The sequence below is a fragment of the Hylobates moloch genome, unplaced genomic scaffold (genome assembly GCF_009828535.3).
Source record: "Hylobates moloch isolate HMO894 unplaced genomic scaffold, HMol_V3 SCAFFOLD_4, whole genome shotgun sequence".
Lineage (NCBI taxonomy): Eukaryota > Metazoa > Chordata > Mammalia > Primates > Hylobatidae > Hylobates > Hylobates moloch.
Genome location: NW_026652279.1, coordinates 96,345,346 through 96,360,074, shown reverse-complemented (window position 1 = coordinate 96,360,074; position 14,729 = coordinate 96,345,346). Strand labels below are relative to the sequence as shown.

At 41.8% G+C, this 14,729-nt stretch overlaps 1 protein-coding gene across 4 annotated transcripts in view; it reads left to right on the top strand.

The window, feature by feature from the left end:
* SPATA13 (spermatogenesis associated 13) overlaps positions 1 to 14,729 on the top strand; it is a 148,428-nt gene that overhangs the window by 97,730 nt on the left and 35,969 nt on the right. The window contains exon 1 of one of the 4 annotated variants that reach the window (XM_032150650.3): positions 14,527 to 14,689. The exons of the other annotated variants lie outside the window; for them this stretch is intronic. Coding sequence (XP_032006541.1) covers positions 14,635 to 14,689 — 55 coding nt within the window. The 5' untranslated portion in view covers positions 14,527 to 14,634. Of the gene's footprint in view, positions 1 to 14,526; positions 14,690 to 14,729 lie in introns of those variants that run through there. 4 annotated transcript variants of the gene reach the window in all.

Genomic DNA, 14,729 nt, shown 5'->3' with positions numbered 1-14,729 from the left:
CCTGGTCAAGTATTCTCAAAATCTTGATAACCAAAGGTTGGTAAATGGATATAAAAATAGAGCTAGACAGGAAGAATAAGTCCTACTCTGACCACAGTTAATGACAATGTATTGTATAGTTCAAAATAGCTAGAAGAGAGGATTCAAATGTTCTAAATACAAATAAATAAGTGCTTGAGGTGATGATATGCTAATTACCCTGATTTGCTTATTCCACATTGTATACATATATTGAAATATCACACTGTACCCCATAAATACTGTACAATTATTATGTGAGTTTAAAATAATAATACAAAAAACTATCCAAATTAAGTAGTACCCACAACTAAATTTTTCTCAAAATACAGAAAAATGAACATTGCATTTAATTTTTTTTTTTTTTTAAAGAAATGATGGCAGATTCTTTCTAGGTGAATGGAGCCCTCCCCTCTGAGAACTTGGCAGCGCCGTGCTGTGCTCTTCCTTTCTCTCACCACTTTTCTCTGGCCCTGTTTGGAGCACCTGTCTTACCTCTTACCAGCCACACAGCCTGCGAAGGCAGGTCATGTGGGACAGGCCTGAGTCATGTTTGTAGGCTACTGGGTGTGTTATTTGGGATAATAAGAGTTGGGATAATGAATCTCAGTGGCACTTACTGGAGCCTTATCGGAGGGAAGAGTGACAACCTGTAAACACCACTGCATTGTTGGGGATGGTGTCTGTGGCTTCTCCTTCTTTGGGTTTCAGGAGGGATGCCTACACTGCTAGAAGATTTTCCTGGAGAATTATCTTTGCCGCCTTTGCTTTACTTTCAATGAAGCTCTTCTCTTTCATTTGAGACAACTTACTCCATCACAGCCTACCCTAATTTTTTTGTACTTAACATTGGGTTCCAACCATACTTCTTCCTTTAACTGGTCTGTTTATGTTGATCAGAAGTCAAATTTGATTGCTTTTCAGAATTCTTACTTTGAATTTCCTTTCTTCTCTATTATCCATTCCGCTTCTCTTTCTCCTTATCTTGTCCAGAGTTCAGATTAGCTTGCTTTTCTTGTCTGCCAGAGAGGAGAGTGTCCAGTTTACTTCGCTGTTAGACTTGAGCAGGAACTTCACAGAGACAAGCAAAGGACGAATGCACACCCATGCACCGAAATCCGTCGATATGGGTAGACCCCTTTCAAAAAAAGATACCTGGTCTGTTGCATTTCTTGAAAGCCCTTTAGTTAACCAGTAAGTACACCATATTAGAGCATTTAGTAATACTGCCAGATAATAAAAGAGGAACGTCAAGATGAGGTACAATAATAGCTAGACATAAAAACTAGAGAAAATGCCCTTTTTGAGGGGACACAAACTTGGCAAGTTGACTTGCTTTAAAAAATGTTTCTAACTTACTGAAGTAATTGCTCAATTTGATTTTTTGAATTTTTACTTTTTTTTTTGGCAAATATAGTTCTTTTTTGCAAGCTAGAAAAGAGAAGCAAATTGACCCAGTCTAGCCCTCTAGTGAGCTAGGCTGAGTCACTCATTCTTTATCAGAGTGATATAATAATACGAATTGCTAGCAGGCAGGTTGTAAAACTAAATCATAACCACCTATCCACATTTTTCACTAGGAAACAACTAAAAATTGAGTCCTTTAAAGGCAGGTTATAAATAAATACCATCTTGATCTGTGAAGGGGACAGCATGACCCAAATTTTATGCCAACCAGCCTGTCTGAGAAGCCCGTCTGAGCTGGCCAGTAAGTGGTGAAGAGAGGAGTGCTTTTGAAAACCTGCTCTGAAACGATAAGAATTCTGGATTCTGGGCGGGTGTGATGGATCACCTGAGGTTAGGAGTTCAAGACTAGCCTGACCAACATGGTGAAACCTCATCTCTTTCTCTACTAAAAATACAAAATTAGCTGGGTGTGGTGGCGCATGCCTGTAATCCCAGCTTCTTGGGAGGCTGAGGCAGGAGAATTGCTTGAACACGGAGGATAGAGGTTGCAGTGGGCCTACATTGAGCCATTGCACTCCAGCCTGGGTAACAAGAGTGAAACTCTATCTCAAAAAAAAAAAAAGAATTCTGGATTCTGCTTGTCAATAAGAAAGCAAGTACAAAGTGTCACAGATGTGCAAAATTGGTCCTTGTTTATACCAGAGTTTACCATGAGAATAAAGAGTTCATCTCAAAAAAAAAAAAAAAAAAAGACCAGGCATGGTGGCTCATGTCTGTAATCCCAGCACTTTGGGAGGCTGAGGTGGGCAGATCACTTGAGCCCAGGAGTTTGAGACCAGCCTGGCCAACATGGCGAAACCCCGTCTCTACTAAAAATACAAAAAATTAGCCAAGAGTTGTGGTGCTTGCTTGTAGTCCCAGCTACTCAGGAGGCTGAGATGGGAGGATTGCTTGAGCCTGGGAGGCAGAGGTTGCAGCGAGCCAAGATCGCACCACTGCACTCCAGCCTGGGCAACAGAGCGAGACCTCCTCTCTGCTAAAAAAAAAAAGAGACTGAAAAGTTAGAGATATGAGTAAGGAATAAGATACTTAAATTTTGAACATAAATGTCTTAGTGGTAAATCCAGCATGTTACATTTTCCCTTTTACCACAAAAACAAACAAAGGACTATTTTAAAAGAAATGCTGAGTTCTAAACAGAACACTTTCTACCACAGAAACAGGTCCTCTTCCCCATACGATCAAGGTTACTGCTCTTCCACTACTCAGGTCCATGTCAGGAGCTTTGCCAGGGCAGGAAATTGATAAAAGGAGAGCATATCCTAGCTAGCCATTGGGGAGCAAGGTTAGCATCCTTGGGGTGGACCATCCATATGGGTAAGCTGTAGTTTTGATAAGCATCTGCAGGCCGCCCGTGGGCATCTCGTCTCATGCCTGGCCTTGTGCACTCTGAGCTGGGTGCTGGGCCTCCCAAGAACCCCTGGGGCCCAACAGGCACATGTGAGTGACCCTGCAGGAATGCTGCTACCTCCTTGCTAAGCCAGAGAGAATGGGGAAGACCACAGCTCCCAAAGGTCTTAGGGAATCTTATGGGGGCTCTTCTTGTGAACAGATCAGTGCATCTTTCTGCTGCTGTCTGCAGGGAGGAGGCAGAGCAAGGGGCTTCCACCCACGTGGCTGCCAAGGGGAGCCATCCCCACTCGCCGTCCCCAAACAGTCCCCAGAGCCTCACTTGCTTTCTTACTCTGGTAGATATTTTCTGCACAGAATTGAGGTTGGTCTGTATAAAGAAAAAACAAAAATGTACCAAGACATTTTCCAGAGTGTTTAAGGCCCAGTGGTTTCAAAGTACAATTGGGGATTATCATTCGGGGGTGACATTCTTTCCCTGTCTACCGCTCTGGTTTTTTCTGTTTGATTTTGTACTGAATGTATACATCCCCTTAGAAATGGAAAAGACTTACTTATTTATGTATTTATTTACTTTTCTCTATTTAGAGATTAGTATTGGTTGTAAAACCTTATCAGCTCAACATCATGATACTTTGGTGAGCTTAAAATTATTGGGACATGCTATAGGAGGGGCCAGCAGGGCTTAATCAACCAAAACATTTCTGAATTGTATTTTATTTTATTGTATTATTATTATTATTTTAGATTTTCTTTAGAGGCAGAGTCTCACTCTGTTGCCCAGACTGGTCTCAAACTCCTGGCCTCCCACCTTGGCTTTACAAAGTACTGGGATTAGAGGTGTGAGCCACCACACCCGGCCTGAGTTGGATTTTAAATGTGCTTTTGGTTTTGAAGATACTTCTTTGATTTTGATCCATTTAACAAATACATATGTCCCTATTATAAATGAGGCACAGTACCAGAGGCTGGGCAGTTCTGAGGAAGCTAGAGAGTGTTCCTACAGAGCTGCTGGTGTGGTGGATGGATGCAGTGTGGTGGAAAAACCACACAACTGCACACATGCTGAGTGTAAACAGGGGGCATGTCAGTCGGATCTGGGCTGTCCCAAGCCTTCATGGAGGAAATGACCTCAAATGAGGCTTGAGGGATGAAGGGAGTTAGATTAAGTTTGTTGTTAGGGGGAGTGTGTTCCACACAAAAAGTGGAGGCCAGAGAAAGGAGAGCACATCTGAGAAATTGAAAGTAGGGTAGCCCAAGAGAAAACTACACTGGTCAGGTCACAGTGTCCTCCAGGCCTCTGTAAGGAGGTGGCAGATCCCGCAGTGTGGCCTGTGCTTGCCTTCCTGGCTCCTCTTCACTGGTCCCACAAGTAGAGTTGTATCCTCACCAGGAGTCAAGGGCATGACCCCACCAAGCCTGTTTATGGCAGTTGCTTTATTATGATGATATGGAACTGATTTAGATATTATGTAAGCAAATAAAATGTGAATATGAGACTGAAAGGGGACTTGGCATCTCTGACAATGAAATAGAATACTTTGGAGAAACCCAGTGAAACTCAATAAAAGTGAATTGTTAAAGAAAATTCTATCAGATTAGATGAGAATTGACAGCTTGGAAAAAATGGAGAAATCGAGGAGTCTGTATTCAGATTGTTTCGCCAGTGTCTCTGGTTTTACTGATAAACGTTAAAGAAGCCAGAACTGGAAATCATAGTGGACGCATATGGGTGTGGATTGTACAAGAGACAATGCAGAATTCTAGTCAGTTGATCGTACACAGGGAGCCTTGTCCTACGTCATGACAAAGGTGAGTGATTGCACCTATGTATGCCTTAAGTTATATTCATGGCATGCGTGCATGGGGCACTTTTTTTGGCTTAGGGCTTTTAGGCAGCCCGATTGCTACAAGTCAGAGGACCTCAGCTGCAGGTCAAGGCTGTAGCAGGATGCAGAGGAGGAGGCTGAGAGGTGGGCCTCCCCTAAGGTCAGGCTCCCTGGGAGGACAGAGCCTGGGCAACTGGGAGCCACTGAGGGCTTTTGAGGGCCGTGAGATGATCAGATGTGCATTTCAGAGAGATCATTGGCTGGATCATGGAGGACTGGAGACCTCAGGAGTCTGTTGCCTCGGAAAATGACAGTGGCACTGGAGATATGAAGAACTGAGAGGTCGAGGTAATTGTCTGGATGTTTGGGGCCAGGGAGCAGCCATCCGTGCTGCCTCTGATGCCTGGCTGACGGGGAGCCTAGGAGAAGAGCATGTTGGTCACTTGGGGAGCTTACTCCATTCCAGGCAGGTCAAGTCAGAGCGACCTATGGGCAGCTCGATGAAGATGACATCACCATATCCTTGATTTTGAAGCTCTGATTTTGAGGAGGGGGACCCAAAGTTAGAGATGAAGATTTGGGAGTTATCAGCAAAGTGGTTCTTAAAACTCTAGGAAGGAGTGTGATATGAGTGGGGGTAAAAATGAGAAGAGGATCTTGAACCATGCTCTGAGGACCAACATTTGGGGACCAGTGAAGGCAAAGAAATTCACAAAGAAAATAGAAAAAAAGTAGCCAGGCAGGTAAGCGATGTCCCAGATGTCAAAGGAAGCCAGGGCTTCCAGGTGTGAGAGCGGTTCACACTGTCAAATGCACCAAAGTGTAGAGAGAAAAATACCCACTGGATCCAGCGGCAGGGAGGAGCTTAGTGCCCTTAAAAAAAAAAAAAAAACAGTTTGAGTTCAGCAGTTCAGTGCTAGGGCAAGGCCAGAATGCCATGGGAGGATGTGGAGGGAGTTGTCTTAAAATTGAGGTATTTCATCTGTTTTGCTTAAGCTGTGTTGATGGTTTTCTGATTTTATGGCTCAAAATATCCCATAAAGGCTCAGGACTAATGAAAAACAATTTGTTAGGCTATGATATTAACAATTATTTTGTCTACATATTACCAGTATCTGAAAGTTTGTTAGTATGAATGTGTCTGCGTTTATTCTCACTGAATGTTTTTCAAAGAGATGGGAAGATTACACATCAGAAATTTCCATTTCTTGATTTAGAATAGATATTGATCCCCAACATTTAGGAAGTCAGGGAATTTAATCATAGGAAGTGCTTATGTTGTTTCAAATTTGATTTTTTAAACGAAATTAATTGAATTATGAGAAATTACTGAAACATTTCTTTGAAAAGTCTTGTAGTAAAGAAATTTATTCAAATTCTTTGTATTTTTTTGTTTGTTTGTTTAAAACAAAGTTTTGTTTTTTTTTTAGCTCTTTTGTGGTTGTTAAAATCCTACTTCTAATTTGTTGGAATAACAAATTTATGCACTGATAGTTTGATCAGATCACACCATATTTCTGTTTTTCCTTAGGACTGTCAATAGAATAAGGCAGTAAGAATTCTTGATTCATAGCCTAAGTGCATCACAAAAGGGAGGTTACTCATACAGTTATTCTGGCCTTATTCTGTCCTAATTATTATGAAAGTTAATTTTCTCACTAACAGACCTTTGGGTCTAAAAGTAAGAGTGTAATCCCAATCCTTGGACAAGTCACTTAATCTCAAAGTCTTCATGTCTTTATCTGTAATGGGAGAAATTAATATGATCTGTCCCACAGATGTGGAAGAATGACCTGGCACACCAGTAAGTGTGCAGTAACTATTACTAATTAATTAGGGAAACATTAACTACATAGGAGACAAAGGCAGTGATGAGCAGGAAACCGTTTACATCCAGAGTTCTGAGTTACTGATTGAGCTGCGCTAATCAACAAGTTAGCTTAGACAAGTCATTTAGTCTACTTAGTAAAGTCTTAGAGCACTTGGAGTCTATATGGAATAATATACTGTTTATTATCCAAATATAAGTTAAGCAAATTTAAAATACATATGTTCAGGTTATTTAAAAAAAAAAAAAAAGAAACTTGCCTAGGTCTTTTTTGTAGATTGTCTGGGCTGCAAGTTTTAGGTATTATCTAACGATTTTTCAATGTATCACTCAGAGACTCCACTAAATTTTTTGTTAAAAGGAAGGAAAAAAAGAAAAGCCATAGCAGGTGTTGAGGTGTGTGTGATGCCTTTGAAATGACTTTAAGCATCTCTTAACATCTCTTTGTTCTCTTGTTTTTTGAATTATCTCTTGCTGCTTCTGCATTTTACTCAAATCAGTTTTCAAATATTTTCTTTCACTAAAGAATCAGAGGGAAAGTAGGAACTCGGGATTTACTTGCTTAGTGCCTGTTGCATGATAGCAGCGGAGCTCTCAGGAAAGCTGGTTGGAGAATTGGTGATGGAGCACTTGGATTGTTAGGTGGTGATGCCATGAGCCTTGCCACGTTCCCTTCTCCCCCTACATCTCACTTTGTACTCATGCCAAGGAATATTGGCTGTTGATTATACAGTCATCCCTGGTTGTCTGAGGGGGATTGGTTCCAGGACTCTGCAGACATCAAACTCCAAGGCTGTGCAAAAGTCCCTGATATAAAATGGCCTAGTGTTTGCATATAACCCATGCCCATCCTCCATATACTTTAAATCACCTCTAGATTATTGAAAGACCTGATATTAATACAGTGTAAATGCTATGTAAATAGTTGTTATAATGCATTGTTTAGGGAATAGTTACAAGAAAAAAGTCTGTACATATTCAGTACAGTCACAGTTTTTTAAATGTTTTCAATCTGCGGTTGGTTGAGTCCACAGATGTGTAACCCACAGATACAGAGGGCCAACTGTATTTACATACAAAACAAGATGAATCAGTTCACTTACCAGTACTCGCAGCAAGTGTTTTCCTGACTGCGAAGACTGCCTGTAGTAAAATCCCTGTCTTCTGACTGCTGTGAGACAGCCTGGATTCCACAGAGTCCGAAGGAATTTAGAAATTATGAAAGGCTTCTGTATGCAGGAACAAGGACTACAAATATGGCCTTTAGTGCCCAAAACCATATTGTCTGCAAGTCTTGGAGATTGTATTAGCTGCATAGCAGTTATCTTAGCTGGTGTTTCATGCCTCATTGTTGCCTATCATCAAGATTTTTTAGAAGGAATATAGTGTTCTATTTCTTGTCTCAGAAAAACATAAAGTATTAAATTTTTTTTGGCAAGCTCATGAAATTTCATCTTCTAGCAGTTAAAGCGTTCTCAGTTCTCAACTGCTAGAGTTAAAAAGTAAAAGTTATTGAAAATATCGTCTGTCTTATTACTAAGCTTCAGAAATTGGATTTTAAAAGAAGAAGAAAGAGTATTAAAAGTCAGAGGAAGGAGAGCGAGACAGCTAAACATCTAGCGAACCACCACCAAGAGCCAGTAGCACTCTGTACGTATTCCTGGCCTGATCTTACAGACAAGGTCAGGCCTTAGAAATATTCAGAAACTTTTCCTAGCTTGGCTAAGCAAGATGTAATGAGTAGATAGTGGAGCTAGCATTCAAATGAGGTCAGACTGAGAAACACAGATTGCCTTCCATTCTATTCAGTTTCCCGTATGTTTTCTCCATCACAAAACACAATATTGTCTAATTGATTTGCACAAAGATATGCCTGTTGGCAGTTTTAAAGACCATGTCCCAATAATTGCCTTCTGTTAAGACAAAGAAAAAGGTTATATTCCTTCAGTCCCTGTTGTGTTCTTGTTATGTTTGAAATGTGCTCGGTCCTAAGGATCTGAAAATAACCGGGTAAATGCAGAAACGAAGTGAAATCTGTACTAGGCCCTGAAGGATGAAAAATCCACATGCGCTTACTACAGAGAACAGGAAAACAACGGCCTTCAGCTGAAGATGGCACCTTTTAAAGGATAATTTTATATTTATTTCTGCATTAATCAGAGTTCTAGTCATTGCCCAGGTCCAAAGTATCTTGTTTGGAGCTGTGTTTGGAGAGGGTGGGATATTGAGTAGGGGTGAATGATGAAGGGGTTCATTGAAGCCGCCGAGAGCACATATTCGCTGGTTTTGTGTGTTCAGGTCCACATTGCTCCAAGGTGAAAAGCAGTTGCTTTGAAGGCGTGAAGAGAGGCATTTTTTCTTCATAGCTGTCTTGAAGCAGGCCAGGGCGAGTCTCACAGAGTTTGCCCTTGTACTTCAGGCACCATTTCCTGAGCTGTGTATGATGGGGTCCGCCCCTCCTGTGGTGAAGAGTCTGTGGCTGCTGAGTGGCATTTCAGTCAGACCTGAACTAAGCCTGCCTTTGCCCAACAGGAGTCGGCCTGCTGAAGCAGCATCTACCCGGCTCATCAGTTTGTGCTGGGACATGCCCTGCCCTGTGTTACATTCAATGCCTTTCAGGTTCCTCTGGAAAGTAGCATCACTGTGACCTGTAGATTAATAATCATGTTTGTCTTTAATCCATTCAGAATGAAGGGGTCACTCTGGGCACTCGATGATTTATGGGAATGGACATTGGCCTGAATAACTGATAGCAAATGTAGCAAATTATTTCCTGTGAAGGACTCTCCCATCCCAGCTTTAGAAAATACAGCCCCATCTCAGCTGTGGGAGACGGCCAGTGGTGTCCACAGGTCCTGGCTGTGTCACTCCTGATTCTGAGTTAGTCATTGTCCATATGGGAGTTGGGATTATGGGTCATTCCAGCCCATGGCAGCCTTGGTTCTTGGCTGATGTGCCCATCCTTCAGCCCATGTCCTAAAGCTGATAGCCGTGCTTTCCCAGGGGACAGCATGACTCTCCCCTGGGGCCTGCCCCTCTGCTTAGCACCTGTCCTGTAGTTCTTGGTAATGGGGCCATATTAAAGTTAGTGGGGACATAAAGTTCCAAGGGTATTCCTGGGTTCTGGATATGTCTGTACCATGGAGGGAGGCTGCTGCTTTGCAGAAACAGCAGGGAAGCTGCAGCAGGTGGGAAACTTTGGTGTTGGTCATCTCTCTGCACTTAATTAGGAGGTGGTCATAGAAGAAAATATCTACCATGTCATACTTAAAATAAGAAGATACCAGAAATGTGGAGCTCAAAGGAACCTTAATGGCCACTCAATCTCAAGAACCTTAATGAACCTACTCAGTCTGCAGAAATCCTCCTGGCGAGGTCAAGTGCTGACTACTGTTCTGAGTTTGAGATACTGCTACTAACTTGCCTCTCCAAGAATTTTATGACATTTCTTTCCCATATGTATGTAAATATATATGGGTTTTGGGACCAGCTTACCAAAAATAACTTTCTGTATCTATAGAATAAAATTGATCATAAAATCCTATGTGTTTTCAACATTATTTTTAAAAATTAACTTAAATTTTTATAGAGATAATGTCTTGCTCTACCACCCAGGCTGGAGGGCAGTGGCCCAATCATAACTCACTGCAGCCTCGAACTCCTGGGCTCAAGGGATTCTCTCACCTTAGCATCCTGAGCAACTGGGACTCAAGGCATGTGTCACCAAGCTGGGCTAATTTTTTTATTTTTTGTAGAGAATGGGGTCTTACTATGTTGCTCTGGCTGGTCTCAAACTCCTAGCCTCAGGTGATCCTCCCACCTTGGCCTCCCAAAGTGCTGGGATCAAGGCATGAGCCACCACACGCAGTCCTCAGTGTTTATTTTGTCCTCTCTGATTTCTCAACATTTCATATTAATATGTAAGTTGGATATCTCCACTCCTACCTACGGATCTGATACCTGTGCTTAGTCCTTTCAGTGTTGCCAATAATCAATGATGGTCATTTCCCAGTTCCAGTGAGGTAGTGGTATCTTATCCAAAGAGAAGAGATTAATTTGGGGGTTGGATTTTTCTTTTTTCTTTCTTTTTTTTTTTTTTTCAAGGCAGGTCACCCAGGCTGGTGTGCAGTGGTACAATCTCAGCTCTCCGCAGCCTCAACCTTTCAGTCTCAAGTGATCCTCCCACCTCAGCCTCCCAAAGTGCTGGGATTATAGGTGTGAGCCACGAATGCCCAGCCAGGATTTTAAGACTTCTTTAAACTGTGGTTTAGGTTTTTGTTGTAGCATTCTTACTGATCTGGTAAATGTAGGATCTCATCACTAAAAAAAAAAAAAAAAAAAATTAAACTAAAAGTCCTATTTCCTTGTTCTGTCATGCCCCTTCTACATTAGTAGTAGCTTCTTCCAAAACTATCTTAGGAGGGTGGCTGGCTGATGTGCCCATCCTTGAGCCTATTTCCTAAAGTTGATGGTAGTCCTTTGCCACAGAATAGTGTGACTCTCTTCCCTGGGGCTCCTCCATCTAGCACCTCTCCTGTAGTCCTTGGTAATGGGGTCATATCCAAGCTGGTGGGGACATAAAAGGGTTGTTGGGTCACATCCTTTGAGAAGATGCCTCATTTCAAGGCAGTCTTTGTTTATTTACTTGTTTTCCTTCTCTTTATTTTGTTTTGCCTACACAGTAATCTCCAGTGAATACCTCTGGTTTAAGATCCTGTAATCCCAAGGATGTTAGTCTAGTGCCCTCACCCCATCTCTGGATTGAGAGAAAGTGCTTGGGAAACAGAAACTGTCCTCTTGTACCAGATGCCAATAAAAAGTGAAAGTGAGCAAACAGCCCCTACCAAGTTCTAAGAAAATGAGGCCAAGAGAGCTTTTGCTTTTTGAAAACTAATGTTTTTAACAAAAGAAAAAAAATTTGTAGAAAATGAAAACACTGGATTTTATTTGCCTCCTTCTGGAATTTAGGCTTTGTTGGAATGGATAACCTTGAGAATTAATTCCTACTTTCTGCTGCTTTGTATCTGAGTATTATGCATTTTACCTTTTCATTCTGACTAAACTCAAGCCCACCCATTCATTCCATGGTCTTCGCTACTTTCTCAATTGATGAGAAAAGATACTGATATTCAAGATGTTGCCTCATGGCAGTGCTTCTCCAAGTATGTTGTATAGTTTCTTGAGTTGCCTAGGACAACACTTCTGAAAACTGAATGTGCATTCGAATGACCTGGGATGTTGTTAAAATGTTGATCCTGATTCTACAGACCTGGGGCAGGACCCAGGAATCTGAATTTCTCACCAGCTCCTGGTCATGCTGATGCTGCTGGTCTATGGGCCCTACTGTGAGTGGCAAGGCCAGAGGATACTTTCTTTTGGTGTAGTAATATGTGTTGTCATAAAAAAAGAGCATCATGGCCAAATACGATTGTTAAATTCTATGTTAAACAAGATGGCACAGCTGTCAGTGGGAACTTTTTAGAGCCTGTGATTACTGATGAATCCTGTAGGATGTGCAAAAGGTAGATACAATATACAGTGGTTTTCAAACTCTTTTCTTGGAGCATATTATGCAACTGGTATTCCATGAGATAAACTTAGGAGACTTTACACGAGAGAGAGAGTAGTCTGCTGTGAAAAACAATATCAAGGAGTCTTTCGAGTCTATAATTTAATAAACTACCACCTTTATTGAGAATATTCCTCTATTGAATGAATTATCTATTAAACATCTTAAGTATTTGCCTCTTTTAAATCATCTTTTAAAATTCCTGTAAGAGGCTGGGCGCAGTGGCTCATGCCTGTAATCCCAGCACTTTGGGAGACCGAGGTGGGCGGACCACCTGAGGTCAGGAGTTTGAGACCAGCCTGGCCAACATGGTGAAACCCCATCTCTACTAAAAATACAAAAATTAGCCTGGCGTGGTGGTGTGCACCTGTAATCCCAGCTACTCGGGAGGCTGAGGCAGGAGAATCACTTGAACCCGGGAGGTGGAGGTTGCAGTGAGCCAAGATCGCGCCACTGCACTCCAGCCTGAGTGACAGAGCGAGACTCTGTCTCAAAATAAAATAAATAAAATTTCTCGAAGAAAAAGATTTTCAGCTGAACTGGTCATAAGAGTTTGTGTGATCGTGTGTGTTTTTCACTTGTAGTGTGGGTTACTAAGGCTATGAGTTTCCCAGAAAACTGTCCTTACCTGGATTTAAGGGTGGGATGCACCAGATCAATAGAAATAGCCACAGATATTTGAAGATAAGAAAAGCCTACGATATAGTATATACTCAACATGTGTGTTATGACTAATCATACAGCTTTCCATTCTGAGTTCATGCTGTGATTTCTCTGGGAACTAGCATGTTATTAAGGGACCTCAGGTTTTTTGGAGCAACAGCAGCAGTGTGACAGCTAACATTTATTAATCCCCAATGAAGAGCCAGTGCTTCTCTAAACACTAATATGTTCTCAAGTAACTCTGTGAGGATTATTGATTGGTGTTATCCCCACTCCGCAGATGTGGAAAGTGAGCTGCCTAGAGACTTGGAAACTTTCCCTAATTTTGTTACGGGAAGGCAGATTTTGAACACAGGCAGTCTGACTCCAAAGCTCATCACTATAAAGCATGCATTTTACTAATTGGCACTATCACTTGTTTAACATGTATGTATGTATGTATGTATCTATTTTAGAGACAGGATCTAGCTCTATAACTCAACACTGGAGTGCAGTGGTGTGATTGTAGTTTACTACAACCTCGAACTCCTGGGCTCAAGTGATCCTCCCATCTCAGACTCCTGAGTAACTAGGATGACAGGTGTGTGCCACTCTGCCCAGCTAATTTTTTATTTTTATTTTTAGAGACAGGATCTTATTCTGTCACCGAGGCTGGAGTACAGTGGTACGATCATAGCTTACTGCAGCCTCCCCCTTCTGGGCTCAAGCAGTCCTCCCACCTCAGCCTCCTGAGTAGCTGGGACCACAGTCACATGCCACTATGCGTGGCTAATATAAATTTTTTTTTTTTTTTTTTTTTTTTTTTAGTAGAGACGGGGCCTCGCTATGTTGCCCAGGCTTGTCTCAAACTCCTGGGCTCAATTGATCCTCCCACCTTGGCCTCCCAAAGTCCCAAAGTGTTGGGATTACAGGTGTGAACCACCTTGCCCAGACCTTTTTTTTTTTTTTTTTTTTTAAGAGAGATAGGGCCTTGCTATGTTGCCCAGACTGGCCATGAATTCCTGGTTTTAAGCAATCCTCTTGCGTCATCCTCCTGAGTAGTTGGGATTACAGGCATGAGCTAGCATGGCCAGCTTAAACCCACATTTATTAAGAGATGACTGTGAGGTCACTACTTTGCATATATATTACCTCATTGTTCATAAAGTTAAAAAGGCAGTGTTTTCTGCTTATGGGGAAATGGAAGGAAGCTCACTCTTTGTTAACAGTCATTTCACAATATGAAAGACTTGCTCGTTGTGGATAATTTAGAAAGTATAGAAGAGTATAGAGGAAATAAAAACAACCCAGAATATATTACCTGGAGAGAACTTACATGTATACCTTTACATGTATGCCTTTACATGTATACCTTTTGAACAAAATCTCTCTTTTAAAGTGATTTCATAAATTTATAGCTAACTTAATGTAATGTCATAACTCAAATTTTTGTCATACCACAGTGTGAAATCCTAACTGTATTTTTGAACTAAGTGACCCCTGTGCTTTTTTCTTGTGAAATAAATACCTTTTGAAAAGCTCTCTGAAAGTTTAACTCAGGTTTAGGTTTTGTAGTTAAAAGCAGCACACACCGTTTCTCCTACCTCCACTGAAGGCTCTCGACAGCACCTGATGGCTTGTGAGTGTGTTTGGCTTTGGTGTGTATAGGTTTTGCCTTAGTTTAGAATTGTCTCCTGAAGGCCCCCGCAATGTCACTGTAGCCACTAACCCTTGGTCACATGGAGTGTGGAGCCAGCTGTCAGTTTCTGGGCAGGCTCTGACTGGGAACGCAACAGCGTCAAAGCAGTGAATAAGCGATTTCTGCAGTTCCCGTAGCTGCCAGCCTGTGCAGTCCTCTGTGATGCTTGGGGACCGGCTCCTCAGTCACACCCCAGTCCTGCTCTGAAGGTTGCTGTTTTCCGAACAGAAGGATGGTAGCTAGAAGAGAGATAGCAAGATTCTGGAGTCTGGAAAGCCTTCACTTGGGTATGTGTGCAGAGAATGGGTTGTTGTACTGTGACATGTT